The 27277-nt window shown below is 34.0% G+C and overlaps 1 protein-coding gene across 1 annotated transcript; it reads left to right on the forward strand.

Annotated features, from left to right (window-relative positions):
• Nucleotides 1–9426: 9426 nt before the first annotated feature.
• On the forward strand, nucleotides 9427–12752 carry LOC140037003 (cytochrome P450 87A3-like). The gene is made up of 9 exons (XM_072080460.1): nucleotides 9427–9644; nucleotides 9947–10271; nucleotides 10380–10529; nucleotides 10712–10969; nucleotides 11165–11254; nucleotides 11351–11429; nucleotides 11913–12019; nucleotides 12143–12270; nucleotides 12444–12752. Exons 1-9 carry the CDS (start codon nucleotides 9448–9450, stop codon nucleotides 12535–12537), a joined length of 1428 nt encoding a protein of 475 aa, XP_071936561.1. The 5' UTR covers nucleotides 9427–9447; the 3' UTR covers nucleotides 12538–12752.
• The last annotated feature ends 14525 nt before the right edge of the window (nucleotides 12753–27277 follow it).

The following is a 27277-nucleotide window of genomic DNA, read 5'->3' on the forward strand; positions in this document are numbered from 1 at the left end:
GAAACCAGAAAAATCCGGAAATGGAGTTAAGCGCTAACCCAAAAAAAATAGTTTTTGATATCATTTTGCGGTTTTGGCACCAAAGGCACTACGATTATCGGATGAAGGTTCGGATGAAGGTGCAAGATACACCGTTTCGAAGCTAAGAGATAGGGCTACAATGTTGCAGAAGGTCACTCAGCCCAGTTTCGAGTGTAACCAGGTCAAAAATGCAATATACTACACTAGAACCGCAAAAACAGGTTCACAAATCGCATTCTGGTGCAAACATCATAAATCAGGCTTACCTAAGTCCAAATCCAGTAATTCCAAAGCCATCCGAAAGCTAAGAAACAGGGATACAATTCATCAGAAGACCTCAACAACCAATTCCGAAGTATTCTCAACCAAAATAACCAATTACAGACGCAACTATCAAATTCGGGTAAAACCAGGGCAGCAAGGGTAATTCCATCTTTTCTCAAGGTACACTACTCCGATTGACCTGAAATTTTACAAGCATCTCTACAATATCATTCCCTATAACTTTCATGTTTTAACCCAAAGCCAATTCGGCCTCTAACTATGAGCTACAGTGCCAGACAGAATGAAGAACAATGAAACCCTAACTTTCCAATTTTCTTTTCAAAACAGAAATTGCTTGCAATTAACCACTTTTTCCACCTTCTATCTTCCTTAAATATCATTTCCAATCATCATACATGACCACATAATCATATTCATATGAAAACAGAAAAATCACCAATAATTATAAAACTTCACCAATTCAACCAAAAATCAAGATATAATCCATAAAATTGCATCTTATACCACCACCAATCATGAATTAAACATCGTTAGATGAAGGAGAGGGGTCCTTCACTACTCACCTTAGCAATACAAGAGAGAGAGCAATTAATCACCTTAGCCTTCCAAACAACTCCACTAAACACCTCACAATCACTCACTTAAGGTTTTCTATGGAACAAAAACAAGAATAGATGGTTGAGTTAGTGGATTTGAGCAAGAGGGAATCAAGAAGTTGAAGAGGTTTTCTTTCTTTTTTCCTTGAGGTTGGCCGGCCACAAGAGCTTGGAAATGAAGCAAATTTTGGTAAGTTTTTAGTTTATTTAGTCAAATGGTAAAACATGGAATAGTAGTCAAAAGGTCAACCCAATAGCCAAGTGACACTTGTCACTTTATTTAATGCATCTCTATCTTTTTGTTTCCTCTCACACCAATCCAAATAGCAACCTCTAATTATCTCTTAACACCCGGTAAATTAAATCCAGTATCCAAAACTTAACCTAACTGGCCGAATTTTTCCGAACTTTTCGTCCTAGTGGGTCCCACGTCCGGTATACGCTCTTAATTTCTTAAAAACTATGCGATACTAGAAAAATCATTTAAAAACTATATCTGCTCCTTAAAAGTATCTAGAAATTTTTCTAATCACGAAAATGCAGAAAACAAGCCATTGAATTTAATAAAACCTAGAAAATGGAAAAAAAAATACGGATTCTCACATACATGCATAGTTGGACTGATAGTTACATGAAAGTAGAACAAAAAGATGGTTACAAAGTGCAGGAAGTGCAGTTACATGGATGGAAGTCAGTCCATAAGATATTACATGCATAGTTGGGTTGATAGTTACATGATAGTGGAACAAAAGTGCATCCGGAATTGATGTCATTAGAGTAGCAATGTTAAATAATTGCGTTGAGTTTGTGAACAATGTTATTCAGTGGATTTCATTGGACTATGTTTATTAGAGTAACAATGTTAAATAACTGCGTTGAGTTTGTGAACATTTTAATTGTATTTAGATTATATTGGATACACTTGAAAAAGTTCATCGTCAAATATCTGAAGTGCATATTTGTTCAATCCTAAGTGAGTAAATACGATAGTATAATCTACTTTAATTAAATGAAAATTTGTCAACTTTTTCCATCCATTTGTTAAATAATTTTCCTCAACTTTTATGTCCCAAGTCTTTTGTTGACAATAGAGCACAATTATGCTATCTTTATTTGGTAGAATATGGAAGGCATCATCTGGATGTAATTCCTGTCATAAAAAGATGTGAAATTTTTGTAAGAATATTGATACACTGATATGCTAAATATTTTGTGTAATATGAAAATTACCAAGTAGTCTATATCATATGGTTGTATTGTCACATAGAATTGAAACTTTGTTAGTAGTCCTTCTATTGGGCAGAATGTTCCTGCAGTTTTTTTGGATAACAATTAGGTTGATAAATTGTGTTTAATTAGAGAGTAATAATTTTGTACCATACCGTATTCGTTTGGCCATAGTCTTGGGCTGGTAAAATGTTCCATTCATAGAAAGTTGAGCAACGATTTGGAGCAAATATCTGCACTCGAAAGGCCATTACACCTACGTGAAAGAATTGGATCATGAAATTTTCTTGTATTTGGTGATCGCATAGAAATTCTTTCCAGCTAGAATTTGCGGGACTTTCATGTAATCTAATAAACCAAAATTTGTTTCCATTTTTTAGTATTGCTGTTCTTCGCATATGGCATCCTATATGCGGCAAAAATTTGGCTGGTATGACCTGAAAATTAGTAGCAAAAGTAAGAAAAAATTAAAGTGGATTTTGATTTGCAATATATTTTGTTGAAAATATTGATCTTACCATATGCTCTGTTTCTTCTCTACTAAAGTACATCAAAAAGTTTTTGATTGGTGATGTTGTATGGTAGGCAAAAATAAGTGAATAATATTTAGTGATTTAGTTGTTGATAGAATTTATATAGATGGGGTTTATAATAGTGGCAATTTGTGTATCTGACTCGTCGCTTATTTGCACAAAGAATTTTGGATACCGTTGCAGTAAAAATCTAGTTGGATATACTGACAAAAAATGTTGAGCTCAGCACTTGAGTAATTTGCCGGATATCTTACTGCCATTTTCATTGGTACAACATGTAGCAGTAGTAAAAGATGCATATAAAAGATCCAAAAGACCAAAGCGCCCCTCAAAATCACAAAAATCACGGCATAACCGCTTGACCAAAAAGCTACTGTTCATTCTCCAACTCTCTCTTTTATATATTTAGATATTATATATTCTATATAGATTAAGCAGACTTTCTAGAGACGTCCTTGCAATCATTTTCAACAAATTTAGAAATGTTTAATATAAAAGTCTTCTTTCGTCAGCTTTCCTAAACAGATGCCTAAGACTAGTCGTTGGAAAGGTGTGACAAACCTGCCAATCCCTTCCTGCCATGTTGCTGTCTTCCTTCAAATCATATAATACAAATGTGAACATCACGTAGTGGTGCTGCGTGTACCTTTGGCAGTTTACTCCAAAGTTGCTTTGATAAGATTTACGAATGCACGGGCCTACTTTTTTATTTTCCTTATCTTTATAAAAGCAATCATAATTAATAGATAGCTGTGTTTGAATATAAAATTATTTGAAATATTATTTGATTTGCGTTATGAATACGTTTTTTAATTATTTTTTTATATTTTAAATTATTTATATATTTATATATATACTTCATTCATCTCAATTATTTAGTCATATTCGGAGAATCCAATATTTTAAAAATAGTAGTTTAATTGTGATGTTTATAGACAAATTAAAATTTTAAATCTATATCAATATATATTGCAGAGTGGGTTTTTAGGAGAGACCCTTTCAATCGTTTCCAAATTTTTCATTCTTTTTTATAGATTTTTGTATTTATTTTAATATATAAAAAGTAGTGGGTTATAACCAACCCTATCACCAGACAAATTTAAAATTTAAAACTTTCCCACTATCTATTTCATAAACCGTTTATAGTTTGTTATTTATACTTTAAATCCTTTTTACTCCTTAATTAAAGACAAATGCTCATTTGTATGCTATTTTAATACAATTTTATATTTTTATAATTAAGAAATATTTATCACTAAACTAATCCTATAACCATCCCTACAAATGAGCTTTACAAATTACAATCATGTTTCAAAAAAATCATAAATGTGCAACTAAATGTAACGTTATAACCAACTCTATCACCAGTCAAATTTAAAATTTAAAACTTTCCCACTATCTACTTCACAAATGTGCAACTAAATGCAAAGTTGAGGGGGTAAAGTGCAACTAAATGTAAAGTTAAGGGGCTTACTATATTAAACCCTAAAAAAAATCGCAAGAACGGAACCATTGATTTTTTTCCCTTTAGGATGGCTGGACATCCATGTGCAGTGACCAAAAAATTTTCCCTCTCTTAATGAACGTAAGATGGCCAATTTATTTATTTTTTCAAAATGAACAGGGTTGTTTCAGATCCTAAAAAAAAAAAAGAAACAAACCCAAGTTCCTCCATTGTTATGATTTTTTCACAATTATTCTAAGAAATTTGTTGAATTGAGTTTTTTAGGGCAAAGAATGAGATGTGTGACCAGTCCTTTTTTTTTTAATTTGCATGACCAGCCTATTGTTGACAAAAGTTTAAATTTTTTAAAAAGTATACAAAAATTAGGGGAGATAATATTAGGAGTTTATAGTAAATTTACCATACTTCTGGTGTGGTTTTTGCCTGTCCAATACCATGAAAGAATATAATAAGCCATTATCAATTATTAAACGCTAAGTAGAATTCGGAAGCATACAATATGATCAAGAAACAGCAGAACCAATTAGGACTAGATTTTGATTCAAAAAAATTAGGACTAGATGCCACTGGCACGTTGCCGTAACTTGCAATGCTCCACATTTCCCCCACGTTTCCCACTCCAGTTAAGAGTTCTCTAATTTAAAAAATGTTTATCTTTTAACTAATCCTATAACCGCTTCTAAAAATCCTATAATCATGCTCACGTTTTCTCTACATTTCCCCCACTTTTCCACTCCAATTAAGAGTCCTCCAATTTAAGAATTCCACTCCAATTAAAAGTTCTCCAAAACATAGTATCCTCATTCAACTTTCTTGCGTGCTCACTCCAATTAGGAGATCTTTCTTGCGTTTTCCCCAAGAACTTATTACCTCCTTCAACTTTTTTATGGTATTCATCTTAGCCTTTAACCTAATACCACTATGGAACATGCCCGCCTACAAACGTTTCAACGTCAGCTAAATTTTAAACTCGCAAGATAACAAAGGAGAAAACATTTGTTTAGAAAACGAAACGTACATGTTTTATAGGCTATGCAAAAATTGTGGACAACTATGTGAAGGTCATTGTTCAAAAACAGTATGTATGCATTGTAATGACGTGGTCGACACTGTTGTTAGGTAATTAATTTCGTGTATCTTTAATTTCAACATATTTTTTGTATTGTATATAACATTTTATTTGTGAAACAGATATAATGTTAACATACAAATCAGAGATTCCAGTGGTAACATGTATCTTAATCTACAAGACAGACATGCACGATTCGTATTTGGTTGTGATGATTCTTATCTCAGAGAATTACAAAGGAAGGTAGAATTTTTTTATATATATTTATTTTTTATAATGCTATTTATATGCTATGTAAAAAAATACGTTAATTTTGAATTTCGTGCGTACTTAATTCTCAAGAAAATGGTGATAGATTGTTCAACCAACGAATCAATTCATGCAAAGATCGTGCATTTTCATTTGTAGTACGCACTCCACAAAATTCAACAGAATTAATTAAATCACCAATTTTGGCTTTCGTACTAAAAGTTGATTTGTGTGAAGAGTGTTCGCATCTTCATGCAAGATTATCAAATCGAATGCATAATATTTGTAAGTATTTCATTTTAACAACATTCAATTACATTCATTTTTATTCATATATCATTCATTTTCTAATATAAATTTCTATTATTTTTTCAGGATCCATCTTCTGAAAAAAGGCAGTTCTTGAATAATACACATTCTATCATATTTCAAACTATTGTTAGATAGATGTTATATTTTAATTATATTGGCACAATTTTTTAACTTTTTTTTATTCACCCTTTTATTTTCATTTTTTTCAATAATGTCAGCACCATGCATAGCACGAGTATTCATACTAGTTTGAATAGTAACATGTATGTGATTAAAGAGAAAACTTATATTAAAAAGAAAGATTAAAATATGATAAATATTTGGAAATATTTTAAAATGATTGAACGGAAGGAGTATAAATTATATTACAAAAGCGATGCCATATTATATCATATGATTGATTGTCTTAATCACGAAACGATACTTAAAAGAAATGTTGTTTTCGTAATTTGTGAGCCTTGATTAGAACAACTAAAGCGGCAAAATTTTAGTGCGGTAAATTATGACTATCCCCAGCGTCGTGTCCATGAAAATCAAATTATGAGGTGTGGCCCAAGAGAATTTTTTTATTCTTTTATTTGTTGATATCAACTTGCCGGAATCCCGTACACGAGATTGCTTTGGAATTTGTGGGGAAAGAGAGAAGAAAAAACAATAATGTCAGTTTCGGGAGCAGCACATGCGTTGAAGCTACGTGTCGTGCTAAAATGGCACCAGATTCACGTTCCTCCGATGGGAAGGCCCATACCATTCTTACCATATACAATTCAATGATAAAGAGGGTCAGGCCATAGAAAAATCCGCTCCGTCCCATTGATATCGCCATACTTTCTTTGTTGGATTGTTGCAAATTATTTGTGATTTATATAAATTAGATGATATATTTCTATTTAATTTCTCCATTTACTCATTTACTCCTGAGACACTCCTAAAAGTTCAATGCATGAATCTTTTTATGAGTTCACGTACTGGGAGTGTTTGGATACCAAAATTATTTCAAATAATATTTTACTTGCATCACAAACACATTTCCAAATTATCTTTTTATATTTTCAACTACTTTTTATCTCACATACATCACATCACAAAAAGTGTTACAGTAATTATTCTAAATAATACACTATCCAAAATTTTAGGTGAACTTTATTACTCCAACGCCATTGTTTCCGGGACCAGGAACAAGATTAAGCAAGCATGTGCTATGCACTGACCCTTCCCACCGTTCGTATGCTGCAATGGAGTTGATCTCGTCTATAAATCTGTTCAAAGCACCTTCATACCTGCTGTTAATCACCATTAGCACATGAGTAACATTTGAAAATTTTGCAAATGAAGTAAAATTTTGTTTAGAAAATCTCTCATACTCTAGATGCATCAGACCAGAAAGTTGAAGCTAAGTGAGGCTCAACCAAGTACAGTTCATTGGAAAAGAAGTCAAAATTCTGACTCAGTTCATAGGTGCTAAAAGCACTTTAAATTGTTGTTTTTGTGGCTAAATTTACCAATTTTATATTCAAATTTACTACTTTACCTTCTTACTTTTCAAGTTTCTGAGACTTGAAAACTTCAATGACCACCAGGGCATTAAAAAGTATTATAGCATTAAAATATATGACAATATACAGGGTAGAGATTTGTAATAATAGAAATCTTATTTGAATAAATAAATATTTTACTTTGACTCTATAGATGCACACGCCCCCCCTACTTTTAAACTGAACACACTTTGAGATTTGCTTCTAGAATGCAACAGCAAAAGGATAATTTTGTTTATTTTTCATTCTTGTGACACGTAATGTGAAGAACGTCTCATGCAAAATTGTTTTATTCCATTCTTGTATGTTTAGGTACCTTGAAAAAATTATTTTATTCGTGCATGTACCTTGACACGTATTTCAACCGCTTGTTCCTAACTTTAATGTCAATTCAACTTTTTGTTACTACCACAAGTCAATAAGAAACAACAACAGGAAGAGTCAGCGACGGAAGAATTTTAAGAATAGTATTTATTATACACAAAAAAATACTTTTCAGAGGAAGAAAATATCTAGCTGCAGGTCTCCTCTGCAACTCTGTAGTCAAACTCCTCTTTCACTCCGACAACGACGTCGGGGCACGGCTGTTTGTTTAAAATCCAATAGGCATTACCCCCCGATTCTGACATTCAACTAATTAAATATTTTTTGTCAAAATAAAAAAAATAAATTATTAAAAAGATATATATAAATTATTAAAATCCAACCGGCATTATCCTCCCCTGAGATTTCTGACAATTTTACTGAGTTCTCCTGAACTTTAAAAAATTACACATATCTTCCTTTTCATTTAAAATGGCAATTTTATCCTTAAATATTTTAATAAAATTCTTTTATTTGGTATGCTTATACTTAGAATGAGTTTTAAAATTATTTTTTCATTCTTTCTATAGAACTACCACTATTGCATCTAGGTTTCAATTATAACCAAATGTCGAACTAATGATTTTTTTTGACAAGTTAATTTTATTTGTAATCCAATGTTTTTACTGATCTTTGTTTTCTATTTTTTTAGTATTAAAATTAACAATAAATCAAAAAGAAATGGCCCAAAAGCACTACTAAATTATGATAATCCCACTACTCCAAAAAATTTATAGATTCTAAATGAATTATTTCAACATTTTCTTTTCTATCTTATAAATCTAAATTCATAATAAAATACTATAAAAAATATCATATTATAGTAGTAAAATTATTATTATAGTCGTTTATCAAATAGCAGATATAGACATGAAAAATTTGGCATTTTTCCTTATAATTATACTAAATAATCTTATAATTATATAGAAAAATAAATTAAGACTCATTCCACAAGGACATTTTGGGTATTCATTTAAAAAATTGTCCAAATTAATATTATTTTAAGATTTTGTTACTAAAACTATCAAATCAAAGGAGGTAAGTGTAATTTTTTAAGCCTTATAAGAGCTCAGTGAATTTGTCAGAAACCTCAGAGCAGGTTTTCGAAATTATCCCAAAGAACAATTTGGCAAACTCGAAAATTGGGTTAATTCCACATACCTCCCGCATGGTTTCCAATAATTGCACAAAACTTCCCTTAAGTTTTAGAAATTACAACTACAAGTGTCGAACAAAAAGTTGTAGATAAGATTTATTTATCAAGGTAATGACTCAATTAGGCTACAAGTGAGGATGCAATGTCAAGTTCCGGACGAGCTTTGAGGGTCGCTAAGGCACTCTGTATCCTCAGTGAGATTTAAAATCGTTATTACCAAAAATAGTGGCAGAGCTTTCCTAATATCACAATCTTTCTTCGTCGCAAGTGGCTTGAATCTGTAGCCGGCGGTGTACCCTTTCATAACTCACAGTTTTTTGTATGAGTGTTTCGATAAATGGACTCTGCGAAGACACTTCAAAAGCCGGCAACTTTTGAAGTGCTCCGCAGCACTTAACTACTAAACCCCCCAAACCCCCCCAAGCCGGCGGTGTACAAGATAGACTTTTTCTTGGGCCTCTCTAGCCGTCGTGACCAAGCGCTATTGGTCTTTACATTGACTGTCCACCGGAGCCCATTTTGCCTTTTGCCTATTTAAGCAGCTCCAACTTCCAAGATTCCTTCATAGCAAACAACATCAATTGTAGCTCCTCTCTTCTCATTTTTCCCCTACATTTCCATCACTAACCAAGGACCATGTTGTTTGCTTGTGCTATTATTGCTCTCATTATTGTGCTTTTCAGCCACTGGGTATATCGGTGGAGAAACCCCAAGTGTAACGGGGTATTACCACCAGGTTCGATGGGATTACCAATTATAGGAGAAACAATTGAGTACTTCACCCCTTATGCATCCGATGATATTCCACCTTTCGTACAAAAAAGAGCGGCTAGGTATGTCTAACCTTTTTTTTTTTTTTTTGCCTCCTATTTCTCTTCGCACCCTTCTCATTTCCTACTATCCGATACAGAATTTGAATCTTAAACTAGACTGTGGATAAAAGTCTAACACCCTCTCCTAATCATTAGGCCAACCTCAATACTCCAGTGGTTATCTAACCACTTCTTAACCAGCTAACACACACACACATATATATATATTTTAATAATATGACAGCAGTAATAGTTAAGAATATTTTATCTTAACTAGCTTTTCATTGTTTCCTTTTTTTTTTTTTCTCTTTGGGAAATTTCAGGTACGGGCCAATTTTTCGCACGAGTATAGTTGGGCAGCCAATCGTTGTATCAACTGATGCTGACGTCAACTACCGCGTCTTCCAGCAAGAAGGTAATGCTTTCCAAATTTGGTATACTGAGAGTCTCTTCCAGATAATTGGGAAACAAAGTGTCGTTGCCCATCATGGAGGCTTCCACAAGTACCTCAAGAGCTTAACGTTCAAGTTTGTTAGCCCCGAAGCCTTAAGAGAGAAGCTAATATATGAAATGGATGAGAGCACTCAAGAATCTCTAAGATCTTGGAGTAAACTTGGAAAATTAGATGGTAAAGATGGAACTGCAGAGGTAAATTCATTAGCATCCTACTATTTGATTATATTAATCAGGACGAATTCGGACTATACGTACAGAGCATTGCTGAAAAGTAGTAATTAACAATCTCATTTTCTCCAGCTGGTATTTAAATATGCTGCCAAGAAGATGCTTGGCTATGAAGAAAGCAAGGATCAGCAAAAATTGAGAGACAGTTATAAGGCATTCATGGATGGCTTGATCTCATTTCCTCTCAACATCCCTGGAACACCATTCCATGCTTGCTTACAAGTAATCAATTGTTGTTGTTGTTCGTCATTTGGAATTCTTTTTATATTCAAAGATCGATGTTCATTATACCTCAAAAAAAAGATATTCATTATAAATATATGACTAAGTAAAATATATATGCTTTCATATATGCTGTATCAGATTGAACGAACGATATGATTTTTATGATTTTCATTTTCCAGGGACGTAAGAAAGCAATGAAGGTCATCCACGACATCTTTGAGAAGAAGCGCTCAGGCATTAATGGCGCTACGAATGACTATGACTTTGCGGACCATTTACTCGAGGAAATAAAGAAAGAAGACACTTTTTTGAATGAAGAAATTGCGAGGGACCTGGTATTTTTGTTTCTATTTGCTGCCCATGAAACGACTTCAACAGCTTTGACTGTGGCCTTGAGGTATCTAGATGGCCATCCACGTGCTATGGCTGAACTAAAGGTCCGTGACTTTCCGAAGCAATTTCTCCCGTTGTCATCTGTATTTACCCTTTAATTCTCCAATTCTTGTGCAAGTTCAATACTTAAATGATTAATATTCTATATATACTGACAGTATACATTGTTATGATTGGATGTTTACACTAACAAAATATGTAAGATTACTTCATACTTAAACAGTCAATCGTTTTTGTAGAGAGAGCATGAAAATATTCTTAAAATCCGAGAAACAGAAGGTTCTGCTGTTTCATGGAAAGAGTACAAGTCTATGACTTTCACGCACATGGTACATTTCAATTAACTAGACATTTCATTGTATCTATCATTTGAATCATATAGTGAGCTAGGCCATTTACATCTTAAGTTTTGTTGTCTACTGTAGGTTATAAATGAAACAGTTAGGCTTGCAAATATTGCCCCTGGGATTTTGCGCAAAGTTGTCAAGGAAGTTGAAGTAAAAGGTATACTTCAATCTGTCACTTGGCATCTTCTTGAAAATCATTTGTCACACTTTCTTTATTTGGACCGATGATGCCTTTCTCCTGCAGGAAAAAGAAAAAAGAAAAAATCTCTTTAGTAACTACATGGGTTGGGCATTTTTTCATGGGAGTAAATATACAGAAAATAAATTATAACAGTTAGGCTTGCAAATATTGCCCCTGGGATTTTGCGCAAAGTTGTCAAGGAAGTTGAAGTAAAAGGTATACTTCAATCTGTCACTTGGCATCTTCTTGAAAATCATTTGTCACACTTTCTTTATTTGGACCGATGATGCCTTTCTCCTGCAGGAAAAAGAAAAAAGAAAAAATCTCTTTAGTAACTACATGGGTTGGGCATTTTTTCATGGGAGTAAATATACAGAAAATAAATTATATGTTTCCTTTGTTCTTCTTTTCCTCCATTATAACTTACAGTTCCGACTAATAAGTGCGAATGATTTGCAGGTTATACAATTCCTGCTGGCTGGACGATAATGGTTTGTCCACCATCTGTTCATTTGGATCCTAATCTATATGAAAACCCCCTTGAATTTAATCCATGGCGATGGGAGGTAATTTGATCATCGACAAATTTGAGTAATTTACGCACGAGAAAGATAAACTTACAGAACAAAAGTTAAACAAAATCATGTAAAAATAATTCAGGTTTTTTCTGCTGTTTTTCCAATCAAAAGGGCAAAGAATTACATGCGGGATCAAAAAGTTTCATGGCATTTGCTGGTGGTACGAGGCTTTGTGTTGGTGCTGACTATGCAAAGGTGCAGATGTCAATTTTTCTGCATTACTTGGTCACAAAATACACGTAAGGATTTCCAAATCACAATTCCCACCATCTTCGCTTAAATGCATATAGAAGAAGCTAATTCCTATATAGTATAAATTGATGTCCACTTAACTTCTTCGGTTTTTTAATATGCATGATTGCAAGAAGAAAGTGATAACTGATCAAAAAACTTGTCTAATTTGAATTTTCAGCTGGAGAGTTACCAACGGAGCAGAGAGAATCCGGACACCTACTGGTATTCGTTTCCCCAAGGGATTGAATATTGAGATTTCAGAGAACAAATAGATTTTAAGCCGGGCATGCACGAATAAAGCTTGTACTTTCAGAAGTGTATTTATGATGCAGTAATTTACTGTCATATTGTAATTTTACCTTCCAGCTGAGTTTCACTACATTGTAAAATTGCAAGTGTCCTAATAAACAACATTTTAAGTGGTGTCTTTCTTGACACTACTGTAATTGTTGAAGATGTTATAATAGTTGCAGTTTGAGCTTCACAACTTGCATTTTGGACTCCTCTGAATGAGTGTAAGAGTCTTTTATAGGAATAGCATCTGTGAAAGTATAGAAGTGAAGTTAAGTTTAAGTAATCGATTAGAAGTTGAACATATGTGCTTTACAGCTGAAAATAAAATATGGTTAATTCATAACTCGCTTGTGGCTAAAAGATCTCCCATAGTTTATGGAAATAATTTCATGTTTTTATGGAAGTAACACAAAATTTTCTAGATTATGTACATAAGGTGTTGGAATATTTTAATAAAATTGTTAAATTCTCAATTAGATGTGTAAGTTATAAGGAGAATAAATTGGTGAATATTTTTGAAATTTATTGGTGTTTGAATGATTTTTAACTAAAGATTTATTATATAAAATTATGGCTTTTCAATTACAATAAATTTTGTAACCTACAATTCAAATTAGAATGTGTCTTGAATAGCCAATAATTTTCAGCATCTACTTAGCAAATTATTAGTTTAGGTTATGTTTGACTAATTTTTCTTGATCTATAAATATGCGTTGTTGAGATAGAAAAAGATGCTACAACAACTTATTGTATTATAAGAGAAAATATGTTTTTTGAGCTACAACAATTATGTTTTTTGAGCTACAATTCATAAGAGAAAATATCTACTCTTTTGTTATTTTCTATCTCATAGATTGGCAAAAAGAAACAAGTGTTTGTAGAGTTATACTCTCTCAGTTGTACAGACTATTGAGAGTAACAGCATGTGTGGTTAGACTGTTGTATCCTGGGAGTGACAAGCAGAAGATTCTACGACACCGAAATTGATTCTTTTGCAGAGGCTTGAATCATCTTAAAGAAAGCGAAATATCCATACCTCAACCCATTACATTTGTGCATTATTATATTATTATTTTGACTATTGTATTATAGTTAATTTTATTATTGTTATTATTATTATTATTATTATAACCATTGTTAATTTTTCTATTTGACATTTGTATAATTGTTCTAGCGGAGCAACAGTTTTAAAGTGATTCAGAACAAGATGGAGTTCAACTTACAAGTCACTTGACTTGAGTAGCCTACCTATGGACGAAAAATGAGAAGATCTCAACTAATGAAACATGTTAACAATAAAAGAATGCTTATGAAGAAAAAGGGAAGTTGTTGAATTCCATAATGTGAGAACCCGTAATTTTCATTTTCTAGGTTTTAGAATTTTCATGGCTTGTTTTCTGCATTTTCGTGCTTAGAAAATTTTCTAGGTCATTTTAAGGAGCAGATATAAGTTTTAGATGCTTTTTCTAGTATCGAATAGGTTTTGAGAAAGTAAGAGCGTATACCGGACGTGGGACCCACTAGTGCGAAAAGTTCGGAAAAATTCGGCCAACTAGGTTAAGTTTTGAATACTGGAATTAATTTATCGGGTGTTAAGAGATAAGTAGAGGTTGCAATTTGGATTGATATGAGAGAGAAAAGTTAGGTAAATATTAATAAAAGGTGACAAGTGTCACCATGTGATTGGGCTTACCTTAAGACTTTCTTACCATTGACTTAAATAACCAAAAATGACCCAAAAATCTTCAAGAAGAGCCGGCCCTCTCAAGCTTTCTTTCTCTCTCTCTTACTCCAAGCATAAGGAAGAAAACACTTCAATCTTGTTCCAAATCATCACAACCAACCATCCAACCTTGATTTTGCTCCATAAAACACCTTCAAGTAGTGTTTGTGAGTTGTTGTGTGAAGTTATTTGGCAAGTTAAGGTGGTCCATAGCTCTCTCTCTCTTGTTTTAAAGGTAAGTTGTGAAGAACCACCCCCCCTCCTTTAATTGATGCTTAAATCATGCTTAGTGGTAGTAAGAGATGCAATATTATTGATTAATTCTTGATTTGTGGTTGAAATGATGGAATTTTATTATTTTTGGGGATTTTTCTGTTTTAATATAAGCATGATTGTGTGGCTATCTATGATGATTGGAAATGGTCTATAATGACTTAAGGAGGTGGGAAAAGTGATTAATTGCAACCAATTTCTGTTTGGAAGAAAATTGAAAAAACTAGGGTTCTTAAGGGAGCATTCTGTCCGAATTTTTAGGTCCTAGATAGAGGCCGAATTGGCCTTATCTCAAAACATGAAAGTTGTAGGGAATGACATTTTAGAGGTGCCTACAAAATTTCAGGTCAATCGGAGTTGTGTAGAATGAGATAAGTCGAAATTACTATTGCTGTTCTGGTTTTACCCGAAATTGAGAACTGCGCCTGTAATTAGTTGTTTTGGCTGGAATTGCTTCCGAATTGGTTGTTGAGGCCTTCTGATTAAATTTATCCCTGTTTCTTAGATTTCAGCTGGTTTTGGAATTTCTGGATTTGGACTTAGAGAGCCTGAGTTATGATGTTTCCGCAAGAATGCGTTTTGGTGAATCTGTTTTACGTTGTTGATGTAGTATCTTGCATTTTTGACCTGTTTTCACTCAAAACTGGGTTGAGTGACCTTCTGTGATGTTGTAACCCTGTCTTTTAGCTTCGAGATGGTGGGTCTTACACCCTCATCTGATAAACGTAGTGAAATTTGTGCCATTACCGCAAAATGAGGACAAAAACTGTTTTTTTTTCAGGGCCAAAGCTAGTTACATTTCCGAAAATTCTGGTTTCCTTTAATGTTTGTATATGTTTATGGAACCCTATTGGGGTCATGTTTGGCCTTGGTTTATGACTCGTTATCGAGTCTCATTGTATTTGTTTGCATGTTTTTAGGGCGTGACGGTGGTGCACAACGTTCTTTTGACGGAAGTGCATGAAACCACATTTGCTAGCGTGGTGAGTGTACTACTCACTTGGGGGTTAATATATGGCTTTGCTACTTGAACTTGGTGCTTTGAATGTTAATTGCTTGAAGTGAAAGTGTACTTTATCACTCTCACTTATTGTTTCGCATGTTATTGGAAAGTTATTGGAATGTTATATGAAATGTTATATGAAATGAAATACATGGCTTGGTGTCGTTTGGACGAGTCTCCAACGACTACAAATGTTATCAATGAACTCAACCCCATTGGTAATTGATTGAATCGAGCCGGCGAGGGCTTGGTCGTGCCAATTAATGTGCCTTGGGGCAATGTTATATGGAATCTTGTAGTATGATAGACTCTTGATTCCGGTTTACTCGAGTAATACCACAATGCATGTGTTTGGATTGCGGGCCCGGTTGGGGAATGTTAGGTGGAATGGAATGGAGGTAAAAGTGGAGTCTACGGTTGGTTATTGTTGAAAATTGACGGAGAGTCAATGGCGTTTGATCAAGAAATGCAAACGAGAAAAAGGGCTCCTGAGAGCCACCCGTATCCTTTTATCCTCATTATTGATGTGTGGCTTTGTTTATCTTTGGTAAATTGGACTGTTAAGCTTGATGCATCTGTGAACTTGGTTGCTTGAGTTGTATTCTCACTGGGCAATTAGCTCACCCCGTTCCTTTTGTTTTCCTTACAGGAATATGACTTTTTTTGGAATATATCTTGATAGATGGTTGCCGAATGAACAAGATGAATGTCTCTTTTGTATTGTACATGAAATGGGACCCTAAATGTATCATTAGGGCCGTTTTCACTTTTGATTTGGCAAACCACATGTGTAGTGACTTTTGTATCACTTTTAAATGCCATTTTGGCTTGTAAATGCTTAATGTTATATTGTATATGTATTTCGATGTTTGGTTGGGTTCGGACGGGTCGGTTACTATTCATGGCCGACTCCGAATTTCATTTTTTTTTATTTTGGGTTATTTTGCCCTTTTGCCTTGTTTACGCGCGTTATAAGTTCCGGAACGAAATAGATCGCTCTATACTGCACCGTTAGTCCTGGCGAGAGCTGGGCAGGCAATCCGCTAACCTCTTTGGTTCGCCTTAGGGGAAGGTGGGGCTGTCACACATAACTAGTATTATAATGACTTTTATAGTTTCTATGAAACTTCTTGTCCTAATACCAAAAGTCTTGGAAGGCTTAATAGCAAAATATGGCACTAGAGAAGTAGATCCGAAAGAGTTCAAATTGCTGAACAATTACAACTTGTTGCTGCACTAGACAAGTTGCTACCATGCACTTTGAAAGAAATTTTTAAAGGTGCCTTCTTAACAAGTAAAAGTAAACTTCCAATGGGTATGATTAATTGGATCATTTACTCTAATCGCAATAGATATATACTCCATTGCATGTTATAAAGTTGTCACAAATAGTGGGGTTTCATAGTAATTTCTATGCTAATATGCAAAGAACTTGATCTTTGAATGTGATGTGTGTTTAGTTGTGTATCATTAATGCACTAAAATAGTGGGGGTTTTTTTCCTTTGCTAAAAATTAATGCAAAGAATCTGATATATTATTGAAGATTCTCAATAATATGGATTTTTATTGTGAATAACGAAAAAAAAGAATGTGTAGAATTTCATGTGGCACCATGTTATTTTTGCAACTTGTGAGCATGAATTTTAAAGTTGCAGTTAAGTGCAATGTTAAATGATATTGAGTATAATGGTTTTGGATTTCTTAATTCTTTCTTTGAATTTGTGCAAATGGATATACACTCGAAAGTGTGAATATAATGTGAATACACTTGAAGTAAGTATTTCATATTCTTGCAGAAAGAAGTTCTATGGAAATTCCATTGAGATAGCAAAAATGGTTCCAAGTAGGTCTATGGAATTTACTGCTTGAAGGTTGGAATTGGCCCCGTTTGAAGAGTAGAATCGTCAAATTCAGTCTGTCAATATTCCATCAGAGTGAAGCTATCACTTTGCATGGTGCAGTTAATGAAGCCAACATGGATCTAGTAAGGAAAAAAAACCTCAGAAGTTTTTCACAAACCAAGAGGAGATGTTATAATAATTTGCTGCAGCTCAATGACTCAACTAAACAGCAAAGGGAGACACCAGAGCTAATAACTGAAATGTTGGATCAATTTCATGAAGTCTTTGAATATCCCAAATAGTTACCGACTTCTAAAGAGCTGGATCACCGAATTCCTCTTAAACTTGGATCACAACATTTTAAGATGAAGAAACCCTATAGATATCCTCATTCACATAAGGATGAAATTGAGAAGCAAGTAGCTGAAATGTTGCAGGCAGAACTTATTAAACATAGTTGTAGCCCATATGCTTCACCAGTGCTACTGGTAAAGAAGAAAGACAATATTTGGCACTTTTGTGTGGACTATAGACACTTAAATGACATAACTTTCAAGGACAGATATCCAATTCCCAACATTGATAAATTGTTGGGTGAGTTGCATAGAGCAAAGTGCTTCACCAAAATTGATCTGAGATTAAGATGTCATCAGATCAGAGTCAAAGTAGTGGATACTTACAAAACTACTTTTCAAACACACCAAGGACCCTGTGAATTTCTTGTCATACCCTTTGGCCTAACAAATGCTTCTGCTACTTTCCAAGCTCTTATGAACCAGGTATTTGGCTCTTTTCGGAGGAAATTTGTATTTGTATTTTTCTATGATATCTTGGTGTATAGGCCTACACTACCAGGTCATGTTGAACATCTAAGACAAGTATTGATTGTTCTTAAAGAAAACAGCTTGTTTGCTAAATTTTCTAAGTACTCTTTTGCACAAAGGAGAGTGGAATATTTAGGGCATGGAATTTCTAATCAAGGGGTCACTATGGACAGCAGTAAAGTGGAATGCATAATGACATGGCGAACACCAAAAACTGCTAAAAAACTAAGGAAATTTTTGGGATTAACAAGATATCATCGGTGTTTTATCAAAGGATCTGGCACTATATATAAATCACTGACTTCCTTATTGCAGAAGGATACATTTACTTAGGGTACAGAGTCACGAGAATCATTTGATTTGCTCAAGTTGGCAATCAATCAATCTCTAGTATTGAGATTACCAGATTTTAATATTCCTTTCATAGTAGAAACAGATGCTTCGGGAATTGGGATGGGGGCAGTGTTATTGCAAGAAGGCCATCCAATAGCATTCATTGGTAGAGCAGTTTCCACCTAATTCTTGGGTCTGTTTGTGTATGAAAAAGAATTGATGGCATTAGTTCTAGAAATCACTAAGTGAAGACACTATTTGGTTGGTAGTCATTTTATTATCAGGACTGATCACCAGCCCTTGAAATATTTGTTGGAACAAAGGTTGACTACTATTGCCCAATATAAGTGGTTGACTAAGCTACTAGGTTTATATTATGAAATCTAGTATAAAAAAGGGTGCAGAAAACATTATAGCAGATGTGCTATCCGGGAGAGAATCTGGCATGATAGTTGGGAAGGAACATGCTCAATCTCTTATGGCTTCGACCGCTATGAAACCATTATGGATAGAGGAAATGCATGCTAGTAATGAGGGTGATGAACAAAGCCAAGAATTGCTAAGATAACTAGCATTAATATCGTCACATCAGGATGATTAGTATCAACTAGTGCAAGGCCTACTTAAATGCAAAAACAGACTATATGTTAGGAGTGGCAATAATGTGAGACAGAGGTTGATGAAGGCATTATATGAGTCTTCTATTGGAGGTCACTCAGGACAGAGGGCATGTCTGCAAAGGATTAAAGGATTGTTTTACTGGCCTTAAATGAAATAAGATATCATTCAGTTTATACAACACTGTGATGCTTGTCAAAGAAATAAGGTTGAGCATCTTCCACATCCAGGATTATTGCAGCCCCTTCCCAATCCTACTCAGGCTTTGTCTCTCATCATTATGAATTTTGTGGAAGGGTTTCATATTTCTCAAGGGTTTGACATGGTATTAGTAGTAGTTGATAGATTGACCAAATTTGGCCATTTCATTCCATTAACCCATCCATTCTCAGCTCTGCAGGTGGCTTACTTGTTTCTAGAGAATATTTGCAAACTACATGGGCTTCCAGAGTCTATTATTACTAACAGATAAAGTTTTCACTAGTAAGTTTTGACAAGAGATGTTTAGACTAGTGGGAATTGAATTGCATTATAGTTCATCCTACCATACACAAATGGATAGACACAGTGAAAGACTAAATCAATGCTCAGAGTCATTTTTAAGGTGCATGATAAGAGATATGCCTAATCAGTAAGTGGCATAATTTAGCAAAATGGTGGTACAATTCCTCTTATCACACAAGCTTGAAATTGTCACCTTTTGAAGCATTATATGGTTATGAGCCTTCACCTCTGCCTCTGGGACCTCACTTTGACACATTCACTCCTGTTACCAATTCATTTGTATAAGACAGAGTATTCATGTTGCAAACCATTAAGGAACATCTAACTAAGGCTCAAAATAGGATGAAGGTCTTTGCTAACAAAAATTGGACTGAAAGACAATTTGAGGTGGGTGATTGGGGCATTCCTCAAACTCAAATTGTATACACAAAATCATAATTTCCACCAACAAAGTTATTAATACCACCACAATCTTGTTCTGTTTAGTTTATACTAACAACTACATCAGTTTTAGTACAACCACAATCTTCAACTAAATTGTCTACTCCATAATTGTTCTTAACAAACTCAACTATTTGATTTTCTTCTTCAAATAATTCATCAACTCTCACACAATTAAAAATTTCTAACTCATCAGGATCTTTGGTCACATCAGTAATTTCACTAATGATTCACTTTATTTCTCGATCACATGTGAAATTTCTGTTCGAACCAAAAATTTTTCATCTTCAAGTGCACCCTGATTAGAATTTGCCAAAACTATTCAAGCCTCCCTTGCCATCTTTACATGTATGACTTTTTTGAATACATGCAAGTAGACTTCGGTATTGAAACAATTCTTTGCGATCCAACTTTATATTTCTCTCCAATTCTTGAGAAAACCCCATTTGGACAATATCTCAAAACTCTAATAGCTTGAGAAAATGTCTTCATCATCATACTCCAAGTTTCAAATTCATTTTTACCATTGAAGTTAAAAACAATACAATATTATAAATAATACAAATCCATATTTCAAATTTTTTAATCTCTACTCAGTTAGGACCAATTTAGTGTCTTAATTTTCAACAACAAATCTTCTATTTTTGTGTCCTAATTTCGTAAACAAGTCCCAAGATCAAAATCCAAAGCTTTGATGCCACTTGTTGACACAAGAAATTACACCAACGAAAGCAATTTTAGCATATATAAAAATATGCAGAAAAAGAAGGAAAATAAACATGCAAACAAATACTCAATGATTTTATTATCTCAAAACTCAACAATTACAATATTAAGTCATAACCTCTCACTTATGACAACTCACTAAGTACAATTCTTAGGGACTTTTCCACTTATCCAACAACTCAACAAGCTCTCAAGGTTTTTTGCAACTCATTTTTCAAAACTCGACTCAATTCTTTAAGAAACAGTGTACTAGACTAATACATGTATATATGGAGTAGTCTGTTTCCTAATAGCTAAAACAATCTCAAAACTAAATACATAATCCAGTAGATGCTTGGACTAAGACTTGGATTGGTTGAGCGGTTTTGGAATCGCCAGAGCACTACGGGAAACTAAGAGCTAATAAACATTAGAAGGAAAATATGAAAAAATTTTGACTAGTACTATACTTGCTAATTGGAAACCTATAATGGATAAGGAATCTACCAAATTAACTTTAATCACAGACTTGGACATAAACTAAAAGCCAACCGTATACTAATTGGACTTGACAAGCGTGGGGTGTACATACAATCGTACGTTCAATCTACAATCAAGTTTTATATTTATAAAATTTTAAATATTTCACACGTGATTTTTCGCAAGTATATGAGTCAAAATTGAGTATAGGGTATTAAGACTCGAATCTGCAAGGAAAAATAGATAATTACTGTACTACTAAAACTCTTTTATTATTTAGATGATTAACAAATTGAAAGAAATAAAACTACGCTAAAATCCACAAGAAAATAACAAATGAAAGCTCTTTAGGTTATGATATCCCTAACTATTCATACAAGTATAAATTTCGGATCATTGGGCACTACTACCTCAGCTAACCATGCCATAATATCCTAATGCATATAAAACCTACTCTCGTAGTGAATCAACTATACGTATAACTATTCCATACCTACTCTCATGATTATGAAACTATTTATAAATTCATGAAGTTCTATGAAATTACATGGAACAAAAAATCACCAAAACTACAAAAATGCACTTCTACTCTTGTGAGTGTACTCGCTAGGTTTATTACTTTTATAAATTAGTGTTAAATTTCAATTCTCATTGCAAATATAACTCCTCAAAATTATCACAATTAAAGGCTAATGTTATGACCCAAGGAGGAGTTGACCATCTAAGCAAATAGGGTGATGATCAATAAGTTGTTATACTACTTGTCAACTCAAAAATTAGTTAAGAGTGAGTTAGTTAGAAACACTTAAAATACGAGTTAATTAGATTCTAACTGGATCAATTGATTGTATAAATAAAGGATGACCTATGTAGTGAAGGGAAGAATTGAGTTGTGAAAAGTCTCCCTCTTCCTAAATAATACGATTCTCTCCTCTTTCCTCTGCATTTTCTGATTCTATTCTCTGAAACTCCTCTTTCTTTTCTATATTCTCTCCTTTCTCCCTATTTTCTGGAACCAAATCATTAAAATTGGTATCACAGCTTCCAATCCTCGGATGGAAGCTTTTGGGACCCAGCAATTGCAAGATCTTTCTTCATCTCTATTTCTTTCTTCCTTTCCCCTCTCTCTGTTCTATCTCTGGTCCTTACTGATTCTTTCTTCTCTCTCCTATTCAATTCTTCCTCCTAATCCTCCTAATTCTTTCTCCGATTCCTTCTGTGAAATTCTTCAACTGACACCATTAATCCACCAATATTATTGAATTGATTTCTAGATTATGGACTTGTCAAATTTTATCAATGGATGATAACATCATCTGTCAACTCTTGGAAGATCAAATCTAGAAGGGTTATCTGAATATGGATGAATTGGAGGTACAAATTGAATTACAAGCTCAAAGATTCCAAGATCAGTTGGATGTAGAAGGAAATAAAGGCTATCACGAATTGGATGTGTCAATGTACAAATGCAAATGTACTTTCAACGTTATGCTTTGGATACTCAGTCATAAACAGGGGTTCACACTAGAAGAGCATCAAAGGATTATTGGAAGAATGGGATAGCCTCCTTCATCCAATCAAGATAGGAAAATAGTTGAAGAATCTAATAGGCATTGAAGGGGCTTTCGAGAATCAAAATCTTAAAGAATCGGAGGAATCAAATTCCAAGGAGCTCTATCTTTCAACATCTACCCCAATCAAGAAGTGGACTGATGTACATTCGGCAACGGTAGAAACAGAAAAGTTTGAAGTCCTTTATGGTGAAATGGAAGAACATTTGGAAGGTGACTATGGTTTTGCAATTAAAGAACACCACCTATTTGGTAAAAGTTCAAAGCTTTCTTCTTCAGCCATTTTAGTTCAAGGGGAGTTGGAACGTTCAACGTTGAGCAATGAAAGAGAATTAGAATTCAAAAACCAACTTCTTGAAACTGAGATCAATAATTTCAATCAGAGGTTGATTGAGGAACAAGTTGGTGTGATTTCTTTCCAACAATTTTCCATAACTGACTTGGTTATGTCTTCTAAGGGAAATTCTAGAAAAGCTAGAAAATGTGATGAACCATATCTAGCTTGTCAAGTAACTGATAGTCAGATTTTGGTAAATGATGAAATGTCTGTATAAGAGAATGGTGACTATGGTGGGCTCCAAGCCTTGGAGATGGTTCATGGGAAAATAAATGGGACAATGTTCTGTGATGATTTGTTTAGTCAAGTCTTCTCTGAATTAAAACATGGAAGAAATTTTATGCCACAAGTGTTTAACTTTGATTCTTTGATGGCATGTAATGATATGGTTGTACTCGAAGAACAGTTTATTCAAGTTACCCCCAAGAAAGCCAGAGATGCAAAGAAGTCTTGGTCCATAATAGTATCTGGTTTTGAAGGTGGCACTAATGTTGAAGAAGACAGCAAGTTCCCACACAAAATTTTATCAAGCAACGTTCTCCAAGCTGTGATTTGGGAGATGGATACAGTAATTCTTCATAAGCCTTTAGGGAAATCTGGAAGAAAAAATAGTTCTGATGACGTATTTGCTACAAGTTTCATTCTTGAATTAATTGATTCCAGTGCAAGATATGGTTGTGAAAAGGAACTCCAAGAGCAATTTCTTGACTCCAAGAACGTGAACTATGGGGTTAAATTTGGTGAAGGTTAGGGTGAAAGATTTAGTCACCATGGGTTGTAGAAGGAGGTACAAGAGATCAAGGGCCTTCAAGAAAATCATTCAAGTGGAGATAAAGGAATTGACATCCACCAAAAGTTAGTATATGCATTTGTTTCATGGCTAGACAAGAACATGGTAGGTGGTTTCTTGATGGTATAGGATACACCCATTAAAAAGCTGATTTCGAAAAGTTTGAGAGGAAGATTGGGTGAACAAAATTTGTAGGATGATTTGAGTTGTCACATATTTGTGTTCAGGGTGAAAAATAGCAACTTACAAGTCATTCAAGTGCTGATTGCACTGCATAATTCTGCCTTAGAGTTGCCAAGTATTTGACTAAACAGTTGCATGGTGACATGGGTGAAGTTTATGGGCTGAAAATGATCTGGACAGTTAATACTATTCCAATTGGAAAATTCCAGCACTATAAAACTTGCAAATCATATTTTCCGTGGGACCCTGGCAGTATTAAAGTAACACAGAGAGTGAACATTGATATCATTATACATCAAGTATCACCACAGATTGCAATTGCAGTAATAGTTGCACCTGAATTTCAAGCTGGAAGTTTTCTTTATAGCCACTATTGGGTTGTAGCAGCTATTCTTTCTACAGCCATGGTTAACCATACATCTAAAAGAACAATTAAACATTGGTATTAAGTAAGGATGAAGCGTTGCACATGCTGCTTCAGCTCTCCCAAGTTTCTCTATTTTTAAATGGATGTTGCAAGGAGCAAAGTGCTGTTAGCTAGGATGGAATTGCTGAAGCTCAATCCTATGGACTAGGATTGTTTGAGGGGGGAGTATTGTTATGACCCAAGGAGGAGCTAACCATCTGAGCAAATAGGGTGATGATCAAGAAGTTGTTATACTACTTGCCAACTCAAAAGTTAGTTAAGAGTGAGTTAGTTAGAGACACTTAAAATACGAGTTAATCAGATTCTAGCTGGATCAATTGATTGTATACATAAAGGATGAACTATATAGTGAAGGGAAGAATTGAGTTGTGAAAAGTCTCCCTCTTCCTGAATAATACGATTCTCTTCTCTTTCCTCTGCATTTTCTGATTCTGCTCTCTCAAACTCCTCTTTCTTTTCTATATTCTCTCCTTTCTCCCTATTTTCTGGAACCAGATCAGTACAGCCAATTAATCATAATTATAATAACGAAAGTGCTAAATAACTCAATCAATATAATAGCATCAATTAGCCAAGTAATCAACACATAGTACTCATAGATAGTTCAACCAAAATATAAGGCATGTAATTTTAGAAACACATATTGAAGATAAAATCTAAACTTGTATGATAACTAAACTTGGAATCAATACAAAAGATAAACAATTGGAAAGATAGAGTAACACTTGTCACATGAGCTCTCTCCTTGGCTTCTTTATCCTTCAACTTCATCTTTATCTAGCTAATACACAAGAAACCATAAACTAACCTAAACTATCCTACACTACCTTAATTAAGAAAATGTAGGAACTATATCTTTGTGGTGTATTTTTCACACTCTCCAAGCTCTTCTTGATTCTTGCTCAAAATGGTGTATTTGTAGAGAAAAAGGACTCCAAAAGATCACTCTAGAGCTTCCTTTTCAGCAGAAAAATTATCCCTTGATGTACCATGAAAAGGTCAGAAATAACTGAGCAATTCGAGCAAGTTAAACCATCATTTCTGACCACAATCCAGCCTAGAATTCAGCTAGGGATTGGTTTCTGTTCATGGGTTGGATTGCTCCCTTATTTTTCCTCGAAAAATTTGCATGCTGCCATGAATCCGTCCCACAATCTAGCCTTATATCCGGCCATATATTTATATCAAAATATCTTTATGATGAAAGAAAAATTAGCTCTTATGGAACCATAAAAGTTATAGTTCTTTGAGTTATATTTCCAATGGCTTAAGAATCGGGTCATTTGGAGATCTGGGTGCTGAGTTATGCTCAAAAAAGTGAAAATTGGTCAGTAGAGCATTGCACAAGTGCTACAGTAATTTGGACTTTTGACTATGAAAACGTGAGAACTAGATTTTGATGTCTTCATAAGAATTGTAGTCCTTTCTCTTATCTTTAAAATAATTCAAGAATCATCTCAATACAAGCTTTCTAGCTCAAGTTATAGTCAAAGTACCGAAATGTGTCATTGCTGCCAATGCTTTTCATCTTGTTTCTTGATTGCATTTCACCTTTTGATCCTTTCATGTCACATGATGTCTACTTCAAATCATCAACAATCATCCAAATATCTTTTCATGTCATTCTAATTGATAATTGAATTATTAAAACCTAAGAAAACATGAAATTTTCACACTTAAGTTCATTGAAATGCAAGTTTTCTCACTTAACCACAAAATGCAAAATTCTACTAGAATCGTTGCTATTTAGTTCCTATAATGATTAAAACACACTAAAAACTAAGTAATAAAACACACTTAAAAGATGTAAAATATATACACTTATCAAGGCCAATATTAAACTAAAAGAACTTGGTTTAATTTCCTTCAATTATTGAGTCACTATCTCTATTTTCACGTTTCAAGACACTAATCCATACAACAATTTCTGTGATCTGTGGCATTATAATTTGCGTTTCGCAGAATTTTGTACAAGTTGACCTCTAGTTTAAATTAGTAGGATTTTGATATAAACCAAGTGCAGTTAGATGTAGATCAGGCGTAGTTAGGTGTATGTTGATTTGTTATTGTTTGTAATAAATCAAAAATAGTTTGGTATAAGTTGATTATTATCATTTAGTGTAAGTTGAGGATAAATTGTTAATTTACATTAACTTATGCGAAATGGAACTTGTGAGCCCTGTTTCCCAAATTTCGCTCCTTTTTCACATCTCTTTGCCACCATTCACTTTCATATTTTCTTTGTGCTGGGGTCGTATCTCTGCCGAACAAAGGGACTAAATAATCCTATAGCTCTTGTTATAATTGATAACCGGATAAAGAACAGGGAAGAAGCTACCCTTGGTATTCTTAGAGGAAATCTTAAATACCAAAAACTAATTTTTAGCCGAAGTTTTGTCCGTCAAAAATCAGATTTAAGGTATGGAAGCGTGTTGGACCCTTTTCTTTTGTTAATATGAATTGTTAGTTCATTATTATTAGTCAATTCTTCAATATCATCATCCACTTATTTCCTAAGATGATGGACATTTAATGAAGTAAAATGATGGACATCCACTAATCCTGTATCAAAGAAGTAAAATAATGGACATTTAACAAGAAATGAACCAAGTAATCCCAACAACATTCCCAACTACTAGGCCATTTTTATATGGGATCATGCTA

Source organism: Coffea arabica, chromosome 2e (genome assembly GCF_036785885.1).
Source record: "Coffea arabica cultivar ET-39 chromosome 2e, Coffea Arabica ET-39 HiFi, whole genome shotgun sequence".
Taxonomy (NCBI): domain Eukaryota; kingdom Viridiplantae; phylum Streptophyta; class Magnoliopsida; order Gentianales; family Rubiaceae; genus Coffea; species Coffea arabica.

Excerpts from the sequence above, each read along its gene's own strand:
- LOC140037003 (XM_072080460.1), top strand. The coding sequence starts at position 9,448 with ATGTTGTTTGCTTGTGCTATTATTGCTCTCATTATTGTGCTTTTCAGC. Across the intron at positions 10,970-11,164 it reads GTGCTATGGCTGAACTAAAG|AGAGAGCATGAAAATATTCT; the intron begins GTCCGTGACTTT and ends TCGTTTTTGTAG. Across the intron at positions 12,020-12,142 it reads TTAATCCATGGCGATGGGAG|GGCAAAGAATTACATGCGGG; the intron begins GTAATTTGATCA and ends TCCAATCAAAAG.